General features: G+C 39.5%; 3 protein-coding genes across 6 annotated transcripts in view; 1 reads left to right on the plus strand and 2 right to left on the minus strand.

Moving 5' to 3' along the window:
• Window positions 1-18,451, plus strand: part of LOC113039050 (zinc finger protein 501-like) — an 847,435-nt gene that overhangs the window by 772,137 nt on the left and 56,847 nt on the right. The window lies entirely within an intron of this gene.
• Window positions 3,032-7,544, minus strand: LOC113040913 (uncharacterized). Of its 2 annotated transcripts, XR_003275329.1 has the most exons (3): window positions 7,279-7,544; window positions 3,550-3,664; window positions 3,032-3,465 (listed from the first exon to the last, which is right to left on the minus strand). XR_003275329.1 is itself a non-coding variant. In XM_026199151.1 (2 exons), the coding sequence occupies exon 2, from the start codon at window positions 5,903-5,905 to the stop codon at window positions 5,156-5,158; it is 750 nt and encodes a 249-aa protein (XP_026054936.1). In that variant the 5' UTR covers window positions 5,906-5,915; window positions 7,279-7,544; the 3' UTR covers window positions 4,064-5,155. The 2 variants fall into 2 exon arrangements, 1 of the variants encoding a protein (XP_026054936.1); XM_026199151.1 differs by lacking the exons at window positions 3,032-3,465; window positions 3,550-3,664 and adding an exon at window positions 4,064-5,915.
• LOC113041008 (microfibril-associated glycoprotein 4-like) overlaps window positions 12,241-18,451 on the minus strand; it is a 49,510-nt gene continuing 43,299 nt past the window's right edge. Inside the window, exons 1-6 of one of the 2 annotated variants that reach the window (XM_026199297.1) lie at window positions 13,527-13,630; window positions 13,370-13,420; window positions 13,084-13,293; window positions 12,907-13,003; window positions 12,640-12,807; window positions 12,241-12,552 (exon numbers count right to left, since the gene is read on the minus strand). In XM_026199297.1, the coding sequence (XP_026055082.1) occupies window positions 12,296-12,552; window positions 12,640-12,807; window positions 12,907-13,003; window positions 13,084-13,293; window positions 13,370-13,375 (738 nt within the window). In that variant the 5' untranslated portion in view covers window positions 13,376-13,420; window positions 13,527-13,630 and the 3' untranslated portion in view covers window positions 12,241-12,295. Of the gene's footprint in view, window positions 12,553-12,639; window positions 12,808-12,906; window positions 13,004-13,083; window positions 13,294-13,369; window positions 13,421-13,526; window positions 13,631-18,451 lie in introns of those variants that run through there. The other variant, XM_026199380.1, reaches the window with a different exon arrangement.

Below are 18,451 nucleotides of genomic sequence, written 5' to 3' on the forward strand. Positions count from 1 at the left end.
AAAGGGGGGGGGGGGGTAAAATAAAAACAATCTCTCACTGCTCCTCTCACTGCTCCTGTTCCTCTCACTGCTCCTGCTCCTCTCACTGCTCCTGTTCCTCTCACTGCTCCTGCTCCTCTCACTGCTCCTCTCACTGCTCCTGCTCCTCTCACTGCTCCTGCACCTCTCACTGCTCCTCTCACTGCTCCTGCTCCTCTCACTGCTCCTGCACCTCTCACTGCTCCTGCTCCTCTTACTGCTCCTGCTCCTCTCACTGCTCCTGCTCCTCTCACTGCTCCTGCTTCTCTCACTGCTCCTCTCACTGCTCCTGCTCCTCTCACTGCTCCTGCACCTCTCACTGCTCCTGCTCCTCTTACTGCTCCTGCTCCTCTCACTGCTCCTGCTCCTCTCACTGCTCCTGCTTCTCTCACTGCTCCTCTCACTGCTCCTGCTCCTCTCACTGCTCCTGCACCTCTCACTGCTCCTCTCACTGCTCCTCTCACTGCTCCTGCTCCTCTCACTGCTCCTGCACCTCTCACTGCTCCTGCTCCTCTTACTGCTCCTGCTCCTCTCACTGCTCCTGCTCCTCTCACTGCTCCTGCTTCTCTCACTGCTCATCTCACTGCTCCTGCTCCTCTCACTGCTTCTGCTTCTCTCACTGCATCTCTCACTGCTCCTCTCACTGCTCATCTCACTGCTCCTGATCCTCTCACTGCTCCTCTTACTGCTCCTCTCACTGCTCCTGTTCCTCTCACTGCTCCTGCTCCTCTCACTGCTCCTCTCACTGCTCCTCTCACTGCTCCTGCACCTCTCACTGCTCCTCTCACTGCTCCTGCTCCTCTCACTGCTCCTCTCACTGCTCCTCTCACTGCTCCTGCTCCTCTTACTGCTCCTGTTCCTCTCACTGCTCCTGCTCCTCTCACTGCTCCTGCTCCTCTCACTGCTCGTCTCACTGCTCCTGCTCCTCTCACTGCTCCTGCTCCCCTCACTGCTCCTGCTCCTCTCACTGCTCCTGCTCCTCTCACTGCTCGTCTCACTGCTCCTGCTCCTCTCACTGCTCCTGCTCCTCTCACTGCTCCTGCACCTCTCACTGCTCCTCTCACTGCTCCTGCTCCTCTCACTGCTCCTGCACCTCTCACTGCTCCTCTCACTGCTCCTGCACCTCTCACTGCTCCTCTCACTGCTCCTCTCACTGCTCCTGCTCCTCTCACTGCTCCTGCACCTCTCACTGCTCCTGCTCCTCTTACTGCTCCTGTTCCTCTCACTGCTCCTGCTCCTCTCACTGCTCCTCTCACTGCTCCTCTCACTGCTCCTGCTCCTCTCACTGCTCCTCTCACTGCTTCTGCTCCTCTCACTGCTCCTCTCACTGCTCCTGCTCCTCTCACTGCTCATGTTCCTCTCACTGCTCCTGTTCCTCTCACTGCTCCTGCTCCTCTCACTGCTCCTGTTCCTCTCACTGCTCCTGCTCCTCTCACTGCTCCTCTCACTGCTCCTGCTCCTCTCACTACTCCTCTCACTGCTCCTGCTCCTCTCACTGCTCCTGCTCCTCTTACTGCTCCTGCTCCTCTCACTGCTCCTGCTCCTCTCACTGCTCCTCTCACTGCTCCTGCACCTCTCACTGCTCCTCTCACTGCTCCTCTCACTGCTCCTGCACCTCTCACTGCTCCTGCTCCTCTCACTGCTCCTCTCACTGCTCCTGCTCCTCTCACTGCTCCTGCTCCTCTCACTGCTCCTCTCACTGCTCCTGCTCCTCTCACTGCTCCTGCTCCACTCACTGCTCCTCTCACTGCTCCTGCTCCTCTCACTGCTCCTCTCACTGCTCCTGCTTCTCTCACTGCATCTCTCACTGCTCCTGCTCCTCTCACTGCTCCTCTCATTGCTCCTGCTCCTCTCACTGCACCTCTCATTGCTCCTGCTCCTCTCATTGCTCCTGCTCCTCTCACTGCATCTCTCACTGCTCCTGCTCCTCTCACTGCTCCTCTCACTGCACCTCTCACTGCTCCTGCTCCTCTCACTGCACCTCTCACTGCTCCTGCTCCTCTCATTGCTCCTGCTCCTCTCACTGCATCTCTCACTGCTCCTGCTCCTCTCATTGCTCCTGCTCCTCTCACTGCATCTCTCACTGCTCCTGCTCCTCTCACTGCTCCTCTCACTGCTCCTGCTCCTCTCACTGCTCCTGCTCCTCTCACTGCTCCTGCTCCTCTCACTGCTCCTCTCACTGCTCCTGCTTCTCTCACTGCATCTCTCACTGCTCCTCTCACTGCTCCTGCTCCTCTCACTGCTCCTGCTCTTCTCCCTGGGCCCCTTGCTCTTACTCTTCCTCGTCCATACATTACAGTGTTTTACTCTTTTTCTGTTTCTGTTTCCAAAAATATCACTCTTCAAAGTCCTCCTTTTATTGTATAAGTGTCAATGTAATAGAAAAAAATAACCCCTGCCATTGAGTCTAAGCCAGATTGGAATCAGCTGTGGTTGGCCCAATTTACACAACATAAATCAGCTAAGATATATTGTTTTTGAACTGATATCATTGCAGAAGCAGAGGTTTTTATACTGTATCTAAGGTTTGTAACATTGTTTTTGCTATTGTGGGATGTTGTGTGTTAACATTTGTAAATACTACAAAAACGATCCAGAATTTTGTTGGGAGGTATAGCTTGTCTGTTCAGAAAATGTAAGCATTGTGGAAATGTGTTCAATGACTCCATATTGTGTGAAAACGACATGAAATGTGTGAATGGTATGGCCACAATAGACAGATGCTGTGCTAATTGTGTTTAGAGTTTTGAAAATGTGACAACTGCTTGGACAAATGCTTGTTAGCGACTGAAAAAAACTGTAATCGAGGTGGACGGACAATGGACCAATCACAGTCGCTTGATGATTGAACGGACCAATCACTGTTTTCTGTTAACCCCTCTGTCTTCAGTGATGGATCAAGAAATTCTGACTTCAAGTGAGATTTATTTATTTATTTATTTATTTATTTATTTATTTATTATTCATTCTTATGTGTGTCAGATAAAGGACATCTAATGGGCTGCATGATAAAATTGCATTTATTTGACTTTTATGATTCTAATGAATCACATTATCACTAAAATATATAAAAATTGTTATAGTAGATTTTCTATCTCCAGTTATTCCATAGCTGCTACCAGGGGCGGATTAAGGTCGCCAGGGGCCTCTAGGCTGCTCTTTGTGTCAGGCCAAATTTTTTATTTTATTTATTGCCATACATGCATTTAAGTACGGTGAACTGGCATACACACACATTTAGACAGCCAACACTACTGTGTTTTCTTTACATTCCTTCAAGTGGTGGACCGCAACAGTAAGACAATTACCACCACACCATGTAGGTAAAATGAAAAATGTAACATTACAAACAAACCACAAATACAAACAAGGCCCAGTGCTTAGAATCAGCCATTTAATTATGATCAATAAACACTGGCAGCACAACCAAAACTAACATAAACAGAGCTGTAAGTGGAAAGAAAAGCAGATATTATTATCACCTCAGCCCCAAAAACAAATATAACTATAAACATCAAAGCAACAGAATACCTTCACATTTCAACTCTCTTCACTTTCTGTTGTCTCTTTCATCTCGATTGTTTCTTTCTTGATTCTCTGGCAGAGAAGTCCTTAATGAGGCCGGAAAAATCCAATTTGAATGTGTCTAAAATAGCAAGGAGACATTTCATTATTTATTAATAAAATTCAAATCTGTGAGGCACAAGCTGAGTTTCGGTGTCCTCCAGTTCACATCAATGCAAGTGATCATTACATTGTCTGCTATATATTTGCTTCTTACTTATTAAATACTGCCAATTGGTTGATGAAACATTGATCACAATTAAGATACAATTTATACAAAACGGAAATCTTTTAAAAAAAGAGACTACAAAACAAACTTAATGAAGTGGTCAAAATGTTTTACCCATGTCTCCAGACATATTGTGCATCTCATGATGTATCATATCTTACTCATGCTGCATGCTCACTTTCATAATCAACATTAATATAAATATTACTGGAATCATTTGAGGAATGTTTCATTAGCATAGAATGTGTTGTCTTTCTTAACGCTGTAATGCACCTTTGCGTGAAGTGGAAAATCGATTCCTGAGCAATCGATGCCAACTAATTCAGCACCCTCACTTTGGACAGCGCTCTTGTGACGTCAGACGTAAGAGGCAGTGTGCTAAGAGCTTCCTAAGGGACACTTCGGGGAACACACTTAGAAACATCCTTGGTAAGATTTATCTTTTAAATCTTTTTAGCGCACTAAGAGTGAGCGTTATCCGGGCCATGGAAAGTATTTCTTATTTGTTTTGTACAGGTGATTTGTGTTCGTTTCACATATGCAGGGTTGTCTGGGCTAAAATATTATTTAGTAGTATGCATTTTCATCTACTCAGAAGAAGAAGGTTTCCAATTAATAACCAAACTGCAGTGTTTGTCAGCGATTTGTTTTGTTTCAACAGCACAATAACAAAACATTTGAATATCTGACACTGCTAACAATTATAACAATTCAATTACACATCAGTAATAACAATAATAGTCATATTAAATATACAATGATAAGCCCCAATGCAGCACAACTAGTCATCAAATAAAATCCAAAGCAGCTTTAAACACACACTTAAAAAAGCAAAACTGGTTCATCAAGAAGTATTGTTTAACTCTGAATAACTCTGTGGCTGATTGAATAACTCTGAGGGTTTCTGTGCATCCTTTTTGAATCAGATTCAAGGCAATAAAGAGTCTTAAATGCCATAAATAAGAAAAATGTAAATAATAACAAAAGGGGAGGGGGGGGGGTTCTTACATTTGGGTTAGGCTTAATGTGATGATTAGACATAAAACTGATATGGTTTCATTGGATAAATATGGGCTGCATGTTTCGATTACCTTACCTTACCTTATAATGGCCGATAAAGTCACATTTATTGATGTTTATCCTTTTTTAGACTAAACCTGTATCTGAACTGTAAATCATGTCATTTGACTGTGAAGCAAACCTGTGTAGAGAAATACAGAAAATACACTGTTCTAATAAGATTACATTTAAATTCCCATCAATAATGTTACTGTTCACTATTTGCTTCTGAAAGATGAAGTCCACCAATGAGTCCAACCGAAATCCCTGGAACGCACATCTGTTTTAAAGAATGGTGCAGAATCTTTCACAGAATCCCGTTGTTGAGGTTAAGTTCCCTGAGGGGTTTTGTGCCGGCGGGTCATCATCATCTATCTGGATTCTGATCACACTGGTCTGTGTCGTAGGAGACTCCCTCTCAGAGGAATCACTGGAGGATACACTGACCGCTGTGAGATCAGGACGGACTCTGTCTGGAGATTGAGGTCTGTCATTAATGTCAGGCGTTGGTGGGACATACTGTATGTATGAATGATAACCCATCTTCATCAGAAAGTCCTCTAAACTCATACTCCTGATGATCTTGAGAAGGCCTCTGGAGATCCGGTGAGTGGCGTCTGGATCGTAGTTCGATCGGTCCTGGTGTTGAGTCACATAAACCTGATGAAACCTTTTCCCACCGTGGAGACTGACAATGATGCGATCCGTGTTGCTGTCGTGCTCGTCAGTATATTTGTCTTCTGAGACATAATCAGGAAGATCTTCAGATCCTGGTGAATTTAGATTGCCAACTACATAATAAGGAAACTTTTCGTCTGGAAGAAGTTTATTCAGATATTGGTCGTATCTGTTCTCAAAATAGTGAAAGCCAAAATCTCCCTCGGCTGGGTGACATTTAGAGAACATTTTGTTCTTTTTGTCAAAAGAAATGCATTCATTGGCAAACCAGTAGAGGAGTCTGAGTCCGTGTCTGGGCCAGGGTCGACCGAACCCAGAGTCTCTCAGATGGACTACTTCATTTAATGTTTCCACCATGGTCCTGCACCTTCAGAAGAGAAATGAATGTACAGGTATTTATTAAAATAAAAGATCACTAAAGGATGTGTTGAATATGTTCTTGAGTGATTTGAAAACTTCCCAAGCAGAATTCAGCTGAAAACTGACAATAATTGAGTCTCGAGTCTCTGGGGTATATTTGTAGCAATAGCCTAAAATGCATTGAATTGATTTTTCTTTTAAGCCTGAAATCATTTGGATATTAAGTAAAGATCATGTTCCATGAAGAAATTTAGTAAATCTCCTACCATAAATATATCAAAATCAAATGTTTGATTAGTAATTTGCATTGCTCAGAACTTCATTTGAACAACTTTAAAGATGATTTTCTCAATATTTAGATTTTTTTGCTCCCTCAGATTCCAGTCAAATATTGTCCTCCGAACAAACCAGACGTCAATGGAGAGATGATTTATTCAGCTTCAGATCATGCATACATCTCAGTTTTGGAAACTGGACCCTTATGACTAGTTTTATGCTCCAGGGTCATGTATGTGAACGAAAGCAGCTTTCAGATGCCAAAAAGGATTTGTTTATTTTTCCTTTTCCATTTTATATAATTCCTCAGCTGTAATGGGATTGAGTTTTGTGGTTACAGATGAGGATCATTTTATATGGTGGCTATATGTGCAATAAGCAGAATACTATTCATAGCCAGGAAATATTGAGTTAGAATTATTTTAACTCATTTCACCCTTGTACTTTTACTCCTACATCTTTTGTAATTCCAAACATCCCCATGTCCAACCACTGTAAGATCATCTGCTGCAAACTTCAGCTGAAAGGTTTCAGGAGATTGACTTTAGCTTAGTATCTGTGTCTGAGAGTCTTACACAATCAGAATCAGAGGAAATGATGAGGTCTGGTTTAACAGGTTTCTTTACAAAACTAAAATGAAAGTTAAAGAGTATATTTAAAAAGCTGAGATGGTTTCCTTTGGCATCTGTACTTGTAAACCTCCAGATTATTTGTAGATTCTTGAAGCTTCCTAGAAAACGAGACCACTGTAATGTAGGAAAGAACTGGTGTAACGAGAAAAACCCTCCATTACAGAATTCATTTCTATACCAATTAATCTGCTTCTCTTTCATTCATTTTCTCTTCCTCCTTCCTTGTTCGAGGTGATAGTGTCATAAAAAGTCTTGTTTAAAATACTGTCAATTTTGTGAGCTCACACAACTTCACTACACCAGCATTTTGGTAGAGAAAGAGAGCAGCTCTGTTTTGCAGTGACCAACAGATTCATTTAAACACTGTGAGCAAATAGTAATGCAAAGTAGCGTGTTTATACTGTATATGTGTAACCCAAATATTTCTTTCACAAGTGCAATAGAAAGAAAATGAGATCATACCTCTCTGAAAACGGTGATATAACCCTTCTGTTTGCTGTTGGAGAATCACAGATGAGCTGAAAGACTCGCTCACTGTCTGACAAACACTGAAGCAGATGCTGGGGAGGGCGACTCGTTTCAGAGCAGGTTCCTGAACTGATCCTGGCTCCTGGATCCGTCCAGACTCTTCCTGAACTGGACCTGAGCTCAGTGTCCAATCAGAGAAACACCAGACTCCAGAAACTGTTTGAACCACTGGATTAGAGACAGTATCTTATCTGTGTGTACTTTCATTTACTGGATCATGTGATATAAAAGTGATGCTTAACAGAACTGGGTGTGGTTTAACTGAAGTTCAGGCGGAAAACACAGTCAATAATGGAAAACCAGAAATGGGAGGAGCTTCTGTTCCATTGTTCTGCCATAAGGACAGCCCTGGTCCTCTATATACAGCATCACACACACACACACACACTCATACACGTCTATGTTACTAAGAGGGGACTATCGCTCTACACTGACCAGGAGGGGACCAGTGTTTCTGGTCATTTTTAAGAAACAAAAATTACATACAACATTTTCATTTGAGGTCTTTTTTCATAATATAGCTGAAAAAATGCATTTTTATTTTTTTTAAAAACATGCCAAGTGGGGACCTGAGTGACATCTACCTATCCAACAGAGGACCTCCATAGACTGCAATGCAACTGTGTGTTCAAACATTAGGGCAATTGTACCAAGTGTTTCTTTACAATCTAACTGTATTTAAATGCAACTCTAAACTTTGAAACATTCACACTATATCTCCATTGAAGAAATATTCTGATAGAAATCCAAAATGTTTAATAAATTAGTATGACGTGCAGATATTTTCTGGGCTTGACACTAATACAAATGCACTTCTCAATATATGAATGCAATCACACAGATATATATATATATATATATATATATATATATATATATATATATATATATATATTTGTTTCAGTCAAACCAAAAAATATTAAGACAAAACAAGCAAGGCACTATAGTTAATTTGAGGATAGCAAAAATGAAGTAAAATGAAGAGCTATTTAAGGTAACAATTGCATGTCAATACTTCTGACAGTAAAGAGTGCATGTGTTGGATAAAATGAGTTTGGTCCCCAGTTAGATGGTGACGTGTGACGCCCGTTAGGATGAATCACCTCTTCCTGTTTAACACTGACATTTTTCAGAGGCTCCATTTGTTTAGGGTATTATCAACATTGCCATTATATTTAGAAATAAAGAAATAAAGAAATAAATAAATGTAATTTGTTAAATGTAAAGGCAACCAAACAGATCACATCATACTTCACCATCTAACTGGGGACCGTTTTGATCTTGGAGGCCAATTTTTGCATTTTTTAAATAGATAGATAGATAGATAGATAGATAGATAGATAGATAGATAGATAGATAGATAGTGCTAATGTTGATCTGAACACTTAGGTCCCCTGTTAAATGGTAAACTGCGACATCTCTTTGGTTGCTTTGACATTTCTTGAAAATTTCATGTTGACTTTGAAAATATTCAATTGGCTAAATTTCTAAATCAATGTTACAATCAACATATATTGTAACATTATATTATCATCCTTGCCATAGCATTCAGAGATGGTGAGAATGTGAATTATTGTTAAATGTAAGGTCAGCCGATCAGGCGTCACACTTCACCATCTAACAGGGGACCAGTGTGCTTTAGTCTAGTGAAATCACCACTACATGCACAGATCTGTTGCTGTGTATGTTTAGTATGTACAGTTTAGCCTGTGTGGAATTGTTTTTATTATTTGACTTTTTTCTGTTCAACACAAACAAAAATGACGCTCATTGGCCGATAAGAAACATCAAAGGAGGATTCGTTGTAGAGTGTCTGTCAAAATTAATGTCTTGTAATGTATAATGTACCCTCAGCACCGCCGAGTGATCACGTGATCATTAAATCAAATATGTACGCGTATTTAAAAGCAGTTTTAATACCCCGCATTTTGAGACAGATTCCCTGATGCTCGCAAGTTAGGCTTCATAACATATCTAGACTGTTATTAGATGTAGGCTATAACAGGTTTTGTAGTTGTCTATAGATCTGCATCTTGCTTGAAAAATGTCTCTATTTGAACTTTGAATATATAGAGAGCACTTATTGTTTCTACTTAATATGACTATTATGTTATTTGTTATGTGTTTATTTGTATGTTCAGTTTGTGAAAAGGAGTTCATTTTCAGGCAGTCACTCTCAACATCACATCGGTGATGACCGACAAATTAGGATCCCAATTCTATAAGCTCATAATTCATGTAAAAAGCTTGGCTGTCCCGGGAGGAGAGAGAGAGGCGGAGGTCCCGTGGACTCTGATTATACTGCGTTGGCTCTGGGCATTTTCTATTCTCTTGCCCGGTAAAAGAGCAAGCCCGGTAGTAAACTTGGGGCTACTATCGGGTGGGATCTCCCGAGCAAAAATCATTATTATATGTTTATGACATATGCTATGCGGGGCTAAACTCTCGAGATGAGACTTACGACAGATAAAATATGTTACTAAATAAATACACAATTGTGATAAAGAATAAGAAGCTGATGTCTGATTTCTCCTGGTTGCATTTACTATGTTTACTATGGTAACATTAATGTTTAGCGTGCACAGTCTTTTACATCACTTACAAATATTTCTGCCTTGTTTAGTGATTATAATCCACATTGGATCAAGTTATTTCAAACACTCGCTGCTGACTAAGAGTGAGTTTTGCGCTCAACTTATTTTAAAAAGTCTTTAATGCTGGTGTTAAAGCTGTTATCTCTCTGAAATGATCCGCAGCGCTGATGCTCCCCAGACGTGGAGAAACTCCGCCTTTGTTCATAACCACTCCTCTAGCCTCAGCTGGCCTGCTTTGGCCCAAGGTTTTCATCGGGCCAAAAAACCCTGGCCGTTGGCCCCGAGGAAGACCCAACGGGGAACAATCAGGCCCCAGAAGTGACAGTGGAAATGTCCACACTGCACTGGCTCCCTATCAAACATCGTATAGATTTTAAAATATTGCTTATTACTTATAAAGCCCTGAATGGTTTAGCACCTCAGTATTTGAATGAGCTCCTTTTACATTATACTCCTCTACGTCCGCTACGTTCTCAAAACTCAGGCAATTTGATAATACCTAGAATATCAAAATCAACTGCGGGCGGCAGATCCTTTTCCTATTTGGCGCCTAAACTCTGGAATAACCTACCTAACATTGTTCGGGAGGCAGACACACTCTTGCAGTTTAAATCTAGATTAAAGACCCATCTCTTTAACCTGGCATACACATAACATACTAATATGCTTTTAATATCCAAATCCGTTAAAGGATTTTTAGGCTGCATTAATTAGGTAAACTGGAACCGGAACACTTCACATAACACCGTACTTTCTACATCATTAGAAGAATGGCATCTACGCTAATATTTGTCTGTTTCTCTCTTGTTCCGAGGTCACCGTGGCCACCAGATCCAGTCTGTGTCCAGATCAGAGGGTCACTGCAGTCACCCGGATCCAGTACGTATCCAGACCAGATGGTGGATCAGCACCTAGAAAGGATCTCTACATCCCTGAAAGACAGCGGAGACCAGGACAACTAGAGCCCCAGATACAGATCCCCTGTAAAGACCTTGTCTCAGAGGAGCACCAGGACAAGACCACAGGAAACAGATGATTCTTCTGCACAATCTGACTTTGCTGCAGTCTGGAATTGAACTACTGGTTTCGTCTGGTCAGAGGAGAACTGACCCCAACTGAGCCTGGTTTCTCCCAAGGTTTTTTTCTCCATTCTGTCACCGATGGAGTTTCGGTTCCTTGCCGCTGTCGCCTCTGGCTTGCTTAGTTGGGATCACTTCATCTACAGCGATATCATTGACTTGATTGCAAATTAAAACAGACACTATTTCAACTGAACAGAGATGACATAACTGAATTCAATGATGAACTGCCTTTAACTATCATTTTGCATTATTGAGACACTGTTTTCCAAATGAATGTTATTCAGTGCTTTGGCGCAATGTATTTTGTTTAAAGCACTATATAAATAAAGGTGATTGATTGATTGATTGGAAATGCGACTGGCCCTGGCACGCACTAGCACGCCCAGTTTAAGCTCAACAGTGGAAAGAAAGGCAGCTAATAAAGTTTCTTAAGGACTGTGTACAAATGGCCATTCTTCAGAGCGGATTGAATGTGTGCTCAGAAACCAATGTTTTTTCCCAATGTTCACACAGCCTGTGGAAATAAAGAATAAGTAAGTCCAAACGCGTACATATTGGTGGATCGACGACTGTGGCATTCTTCACACTTAACCTTGTCCCAGTGGTTGGTTTGAATTACTGTATGTAGGCAAATAAATTGAAGATGGAGATTGAATATACTGCTATGTTGTAAATTTATTGGGTGTAGTCACACTTGGTTAATTTCTAAGGAACTTTGTTGTAATATGGTGAAAGATTCGGTGTTCGCACTGAAGTTATCTACGGTTCGAGTAACTTGTAAATGAAATTGGTTACATAAAGGGGGAGATGTGTAGTTATTCAATATTAGGCTTACTGAGGCCACTAGAGGAGACTAGCACGATTTGGGATAAGTAGGTAGGGGTGAGAGTTAGAAGAGAAGCAGGGGGAGGAGCACCAGCTGTATGGTTTAAAAAAAAAAAAAAAAAAAAAAAAAAAAAAAAAAAAAAAAAGTTAAATTATCTGTGACATGCTCAACTGCTGTGGCCTGGCTTCATATTGCTACCTGAAACACCGAGGAACAGTCTAGGTTTTTAAACAAGATACAAACCATGTAAAAATGTGGACTTTTGTCATAAATGGGGATGTCCAGGTTAAGAACAGTACATGTTCATTTACATAAAAAAAAAAGAAAAAAAAAAATTGATTAGGTTACCCAACACAACGGATTTAAGTTACAGAGGAAAAGAAACCCTTAAAACTTCATTTGATTGTATTGTTTATTTCTGAGAAACATTGTATGGTTTCTTCAAATGTCTAAGAGACACGTCTGATCTTCATGCTGATGGATTTCATACCAACAGAATAATTATTCTTCCATGTGTACCAAACATTTCCAACAGCGAAAAGGGTGGGATCATCTCCCCATAAATACACACCATTGGGGTTTGCATAGTGACACTTATTGTACCAAAACGCCCCAAGAAACAGTTTGGCACAGTTTGTTTCATAGGAGTCTTGGTCTTTGTCAAAGGTGGTGAACTTCTGTCCATCATGGATGGTCATAGAGTCTCCTGCAGAGAGGAACAGCATGACTAAGGACATCAGGAGCACATTTACTCCTCGGAGTGTGATTGATAATGTGAATGAAAGTGTCCTACCTGCTCCTCCATCAGTGAATCCTGAAACATGTAGTTTGTACCCTTGGGTTTCACGACCCACAGAAAAGGACGAGTACAGAGCGAAACCTTTCCTCCCGGTGAAGTCCTCCAGATCCACTCTCAGCATGTACTTGTTCTTACGTGTCAGCTGGTACATGTTCTCCAGCCCTGATCATACACACAGAGAACACGTTCAACTAAACACTGGACATGAACATCCACACACACACACACACACACACACACACACACACACTGAGATCTTACCCAGCCAGTATTCTCCCTCCTCATTCCCAAATCCTCTCTTGTACTGATCCCATGGCCGATAGAAATTCACAGTGCCGTCCATTCTCCTCTGAAACACCTGTGATGGGTTTATATAGAAGATATGATTCATAATGAATGTGCTGATGTGTGTTTGATGATCTAGAGTCACATTCATACCGTCCATGCTCCGTTGTCTTCAGCTTTCCCACCGGAGATCATCTCACAGTAAACCGAGACGGGAATGTCTCCTGCTGGATAGATGGAGTAAATCCCACTGACTGTTTGTCTTGATTTATAAATGTCAGAACAGTCGACTGGAATGTTTATATTCTGAGTGCATCTGCTCATAAGAACAGCAGAGAGAAGAGCTGCTAAAAACACCAACATCTACAGAGACAGAGAGAAAGAGATGAACATCACACTGAAAACATCTCTAAGAATCTAGAGTTATTGATGAACTTACTGCCATCTTCTCAATCTCTCCTCAGTAGATCACAGCAGAGATCAGTTTTATCTAGATGAAAATAATTGGAACATTTCCTATTACATGCCATGTTTCGGTTTTCTAAAAGCTGTATAAAATGTCTGAATAGTCTGTGAAGAATAAAGCAATAACTCACCATTTGTGTTCTTCAGTCTGCCACAAACACTCTTTATATCTGTCAGATTGTCAGACTCCTCCTCTGCATCTTTATGTAAATGTCCACGATGAAGCTCTAGATCAGTGCTTTTCAAACCGGTCCCTCATCTATCACACCTGGAGCTAGTCTCTCTCATCTGTCACACCTGTTTTAACTCATCAGCTCATTAGTAGAGACTGCAAGACCTACAATCGGTGTGTCAGATATAGTATGGAGTTAAAATAACGCCTTATATATACGCAAAGAAATTGCGTTTTGTAACATACATAACTACTGGCATAAATTAATAAATGACTGTCAGTGCAAGATAAGTTTTTGTCTGTTGAGTCTTTTTGGTTTAGTTTTGTCGTGGCCACGAGATTGATTCTTGAGAACGTGATAATGTTGTGGCCACGAGTTTAATGAATAAACAAACCAGGGTGACCAGAGCAACCTGAGATTATCAGAGATTAATAAAATATTTTTTATCCATCCCACAGTCCATTGATCGTGTCTTTTTATGTAATATATGTTCATATAAGGCTATTATTATTTTTCGGACTATAAATCGCACCTAAGTATAAGTCGCATCAGTCCAAAATTACGTCATGACGAGGAAAAATAAATAAATCGCACTTGACTATAAATCATATTTATTTAGAACCAAGAACCAAGAGAAAACATTACCATCTCCCTCTCTCGGCTGGAGATAGTAATGTTTTCTCTTGGTTCATGTCAAATTAATTTTGATAAACAAGTCGCACCTGACTGTAAGTCGCAGGACCAGCCAAACTATGAAAAAAAAGTGCAACTTATAGTCGGGAAAATACGGTATATATAGTATATCCAAGTGGATACTGCACACTGCTGGTGGTTGAAGAGAGACACACATGATTGTACAGTGCTTTGGGTGGACAACAATACACAATAAATCACTATATAAATGCATCATTCATTTATTCATTGATTCATATAGGCTAACCGTATATAATTGATAATAATATTATATTAATTAGTGCTATATTTTTATATTTATTGTTATGCTTACTTCCCCTTTCAATTTGTGTATTGCTTACCTAATTAACGTTCTGTGATAAATGAGTGTTTTCACAATTATTCATTTATAATTCTAATATGTTTTATTATAGGGTTAGGATATTTATATAGTTATTGTTAAATTCATCCTCTGAAGTGCACTTCCAGTAATAATTCATGTCACATAGCATAATCAAAGCTTTATTGGCATGTCGGGCTTTTTACAGTATAGGCTATTATTTACAAAACTCTTCAAGGCTGCGTTTTCCTCTGAACTAATGTGATCAAAGAACGCTTCTGTGCGCTGGCATCCTCCACAAGTTAAGAGATTTTAAACAAACACTTGCAGTTAACCAAATGAAACAATACACTTTTTAAGGCTAAAAAAAAGTGTGCACATTGAGAGAAATAAACTTCCTTAACTTGAGCAAACACTCCTAATACACATACATTTGTTAATTAAACGAAAACAATAATGTTTTAATGCTTTTGAATAAAAAGAAAAGATCCACTCGAAAGTCTCGCTCATCTTGACAGGACCTGGATCAGTGAGCTGCGTCTCGGGCTGATGACGTCACTTCCAGGGAGGCATGTTGTACGTACACGCCCCCCTCCCTTGACTCCACCCCCATGTCAAAACAGTGCCACAAAGAGAGACGTGCAGGAAAATGAAGCGCAAAGGTAAAACGATATCGCAAGCTCTAACTAGATTGACACGCAAAATAAAAGCAGCGTTGCAGATAAATTAATAGATATGACCATGGAAAATATGTATTGCAAAATCATTGCTTTCGCGCTGTTTCATTTATGTTTTGCAATTCTTTATTTTTGTTTGCAAAAAGCAAATTTTGGATACTTAAATTTTTTAATTTTGCAAATCGCAATTTTTTTGCGTATATATAAGGCATTATTTTGACTCCATAGATATAGGGAGACATACAAAATGTGAGGTGCTAGGGGTGCTTGCAGGACTGGTTTGAAAACCACTGCTCTAGATGTATAGCTACAGTATTAACTGTCATATTACCAGTAGTAAAAAAAAAGTTAAAAGTTAAATACAGGTGTCTCTATTTACATTTGCAAATAAGCCATTCTGACAATTTACAGACTAACTTGCAGAGGTGGGGGACTCGAGTCACATGACTTGACTCGAGTCACAATTTTCAGGACTTGCAACTTGCTTGATTAAAGTATGAAAATGACTTTGCTTGACTTTGACTTGAGGACAAGTTACTTGAGACTTGACTTGACTTGAAGTGGAAGACTTGACAATGACTTGAATGTACAATAAACAATCAGCAATAAAATTAACAATAATAAAAAAAAATATATATTGTGACATCAGCACCACTAATCAGCGTCTGTGCCTTTAACGCTGCAAAATTCAAACCGCATCAAACATGGTAGACATTAGTTGAGCTCCACAAATAGGACTTTGAAGTGGACCATTCCGATAAAAAAAGATTTGCCAGATGCAAAATATGCAAAGCAAGAATATCCCACACGACAGCATCAAATTTAATTCGACATTTCAATAACCACAAAGAAAGGTAATTAAGTAATCTCTTTATAGTTAGTTACATTAAGATCTATAACGATTACTAATGTACGTTAATGAATTAATCTTTTATGTTTGTCATAATTTGGCCTTGGTTGCATATGTTTGTTTACTTATTAGAAATGTGATCATTATCATTACTGATACGTCTTATAAATATATGTATTGGGGAATTTAGCTATAACAGTGGCATAACCTGAATTTTAATGCTGGACGCATCCGAAGGAAACAGTTCTCGGTTCAGTGTACTGGTGATCCGAAAACCGATGCAACCGGATCTTGACTTGAGAACGAGTCAATCGTTCGTTCGTTATCTGTCTCGGCTCGGTGTTCATCTTCAGTTCTCTCTTCACAGCAGTTCAGTCAGTGTACTGTTTGAGTAAATGAATTACTCTGGGATATTGGTTTGTTTGAACTCAGAGGGAGTGTCAGCCACATTAAAAAAGTTAACAGCTTAAGTCATTTGTGGATTAATGCTTATTGGAGACGTGAACCATTTCAAACGATTCAGTTCGATTTGGTGAACTGGTTCAATCGAACGATTCGTTCGTGAACCGGACACTATAGTTTACAGCTTAGTTCCATTGTCTTGGCAAACCTTATTTTCTGTAAATGCAACACATTTTAGACTGTTTCAATTAAATTGAATTAGACGACTGGATTGTGTAAACAACACAATTTAATTTTATTAGATATTAATGTAGCACAGATATGCATATGATTCATATATAGCAAATGTATAATGAATAAGATACATAATATTTGTATACAAGTTCATATTTTCTGTGCAAAAATAAATATTTATTGAACAAAATTTACCTCTATTTATTTTACTGTCTTGACTTGACTTGAAACTTTTCAGGACTCGACTTGACTTGCTTAGGGTGAACGCTTGACTTGACTTGACCTGCTTGATTTATTTGAACTGTGACTTGAGACTTGACTCGAGACTTGATGATTTAGACTTGAGACTTGCCTTGACCATGTGTGACTTGTCCCGACCTCTGCTAACTTGCAAATCACCGCTAATATAAAAAGGTCAGTACAGCCACAAAAATTTTATTTATTTTATTAGGCAAGGCAAGTTTATTTATATAGCACATTTTGTACACAATTGTAATTCAAAGTGCTTTACATAAAAGAAAGTAAAATAATCATGAAGAAAAATAATAACAAAAATAAAATGAGCAATTTTAAAACTTTTAAAATGATTAAAACATTTTCTTTAAATGAATTTAAAAACAGTTAGAAAGTGATTTTACATTTAAAAAAAAACAGTGAAAATATAGTGCAATCATTTCGGACATCGCACAGTTCTCATTCAATAAATGCACAGCTAAACAGATGAGTTTTGAGTCTAGATTTAAATGTGACTAGTGTTTTAGCACATCTGATCTCTTCTGGAAGCTGATTCCAACTGCGTGCGGCATAATAACTCTACATGTTTTCATGCTGTAACTTGAGTCGCCGTGATTTTGCCAAGTAAGAAATGTTTCTGGATCAACATCTTCAGATGATCCTGGATCAACATTATTGTCCGAAAAAAACAGACTTAACCCATTCCCTACCCATAAACCTAACCCTATCCATAATTTTTTCCTAAAATCAGTGGGAAATGATAGATGATTTACAAAGATATCGAAGCTCCAAACCCTAAAAGTGAAATCACGCTCACCTTGTAACCTTGAGTGGAAATGATTGATTACAGAAAGCTTTTAGAGCAAACAGTACAGAACTTTTGATTTCGACTGAATTTCAGAAATCCAATAGCAAACAATTCAATATGATCTCAAAACATTTAACAAAGCAAATCTATGTTTGAAAGTAATAACTTTATGAAAAATGAATACAAATAAATAAAGGAAATCACAAAAAATAATAATAATAATAATTTGTTTAGTCATGCTGATGTTATCAAACAAATGTCACATTTTGTACACATAGAAAGTGTTGGTTTCCTTATTATACATTACACATTTCTGTAACTTATCATTCAGTAATCAGTGTTGATCCTTTCATCAGTGTCCCCTCATACTTCCTGTCTGCTGCCGATTATCAAATACTGTCTGCATATCTGTCTGTCTCGATCAGTGTACAACATACATGAAATAAGATGTATACATGTGTTTTGACAGCAAATTTTGACACTCTTGAAAAACCAGTTGTGATAGAGAATAAGAAGCTGACGTCTGATTTCTCCAAGTGGTTGCATTTATCATGTTTACTATGGTAACGTTAATGTTTAGCGTGCATATCTTTTGCATGACTTATAAATATTTCTGCCTTGTATTGTGATTATAATCCACATCGGATCAAGTTATTACAAACATTC

The sequence above is a fragment of the Carassius auratus genome, chromosome 1 (assembly GCF_003368295.1).
Source record: "Carassius auratus strain Wakin chromosome 1, ASM336829v1, whole genome shotgun sequence".
Lineage (NCBI taxonomy): Eukaryota > Metazoa > Chordata > Actinopteri > Cypriniformes > Cyprinidae > Carassius > Carassius auratus.

Excerpts from the sequence above, each read along its gene's own strand:
- LOC113040913 (XM_026199151.1), bottom strand. The coding sequence starts at position 5,905 with ATGGTGGAAACATTAAATGAAGTAGTCCATCTGAGAGACTCTGGGTTC.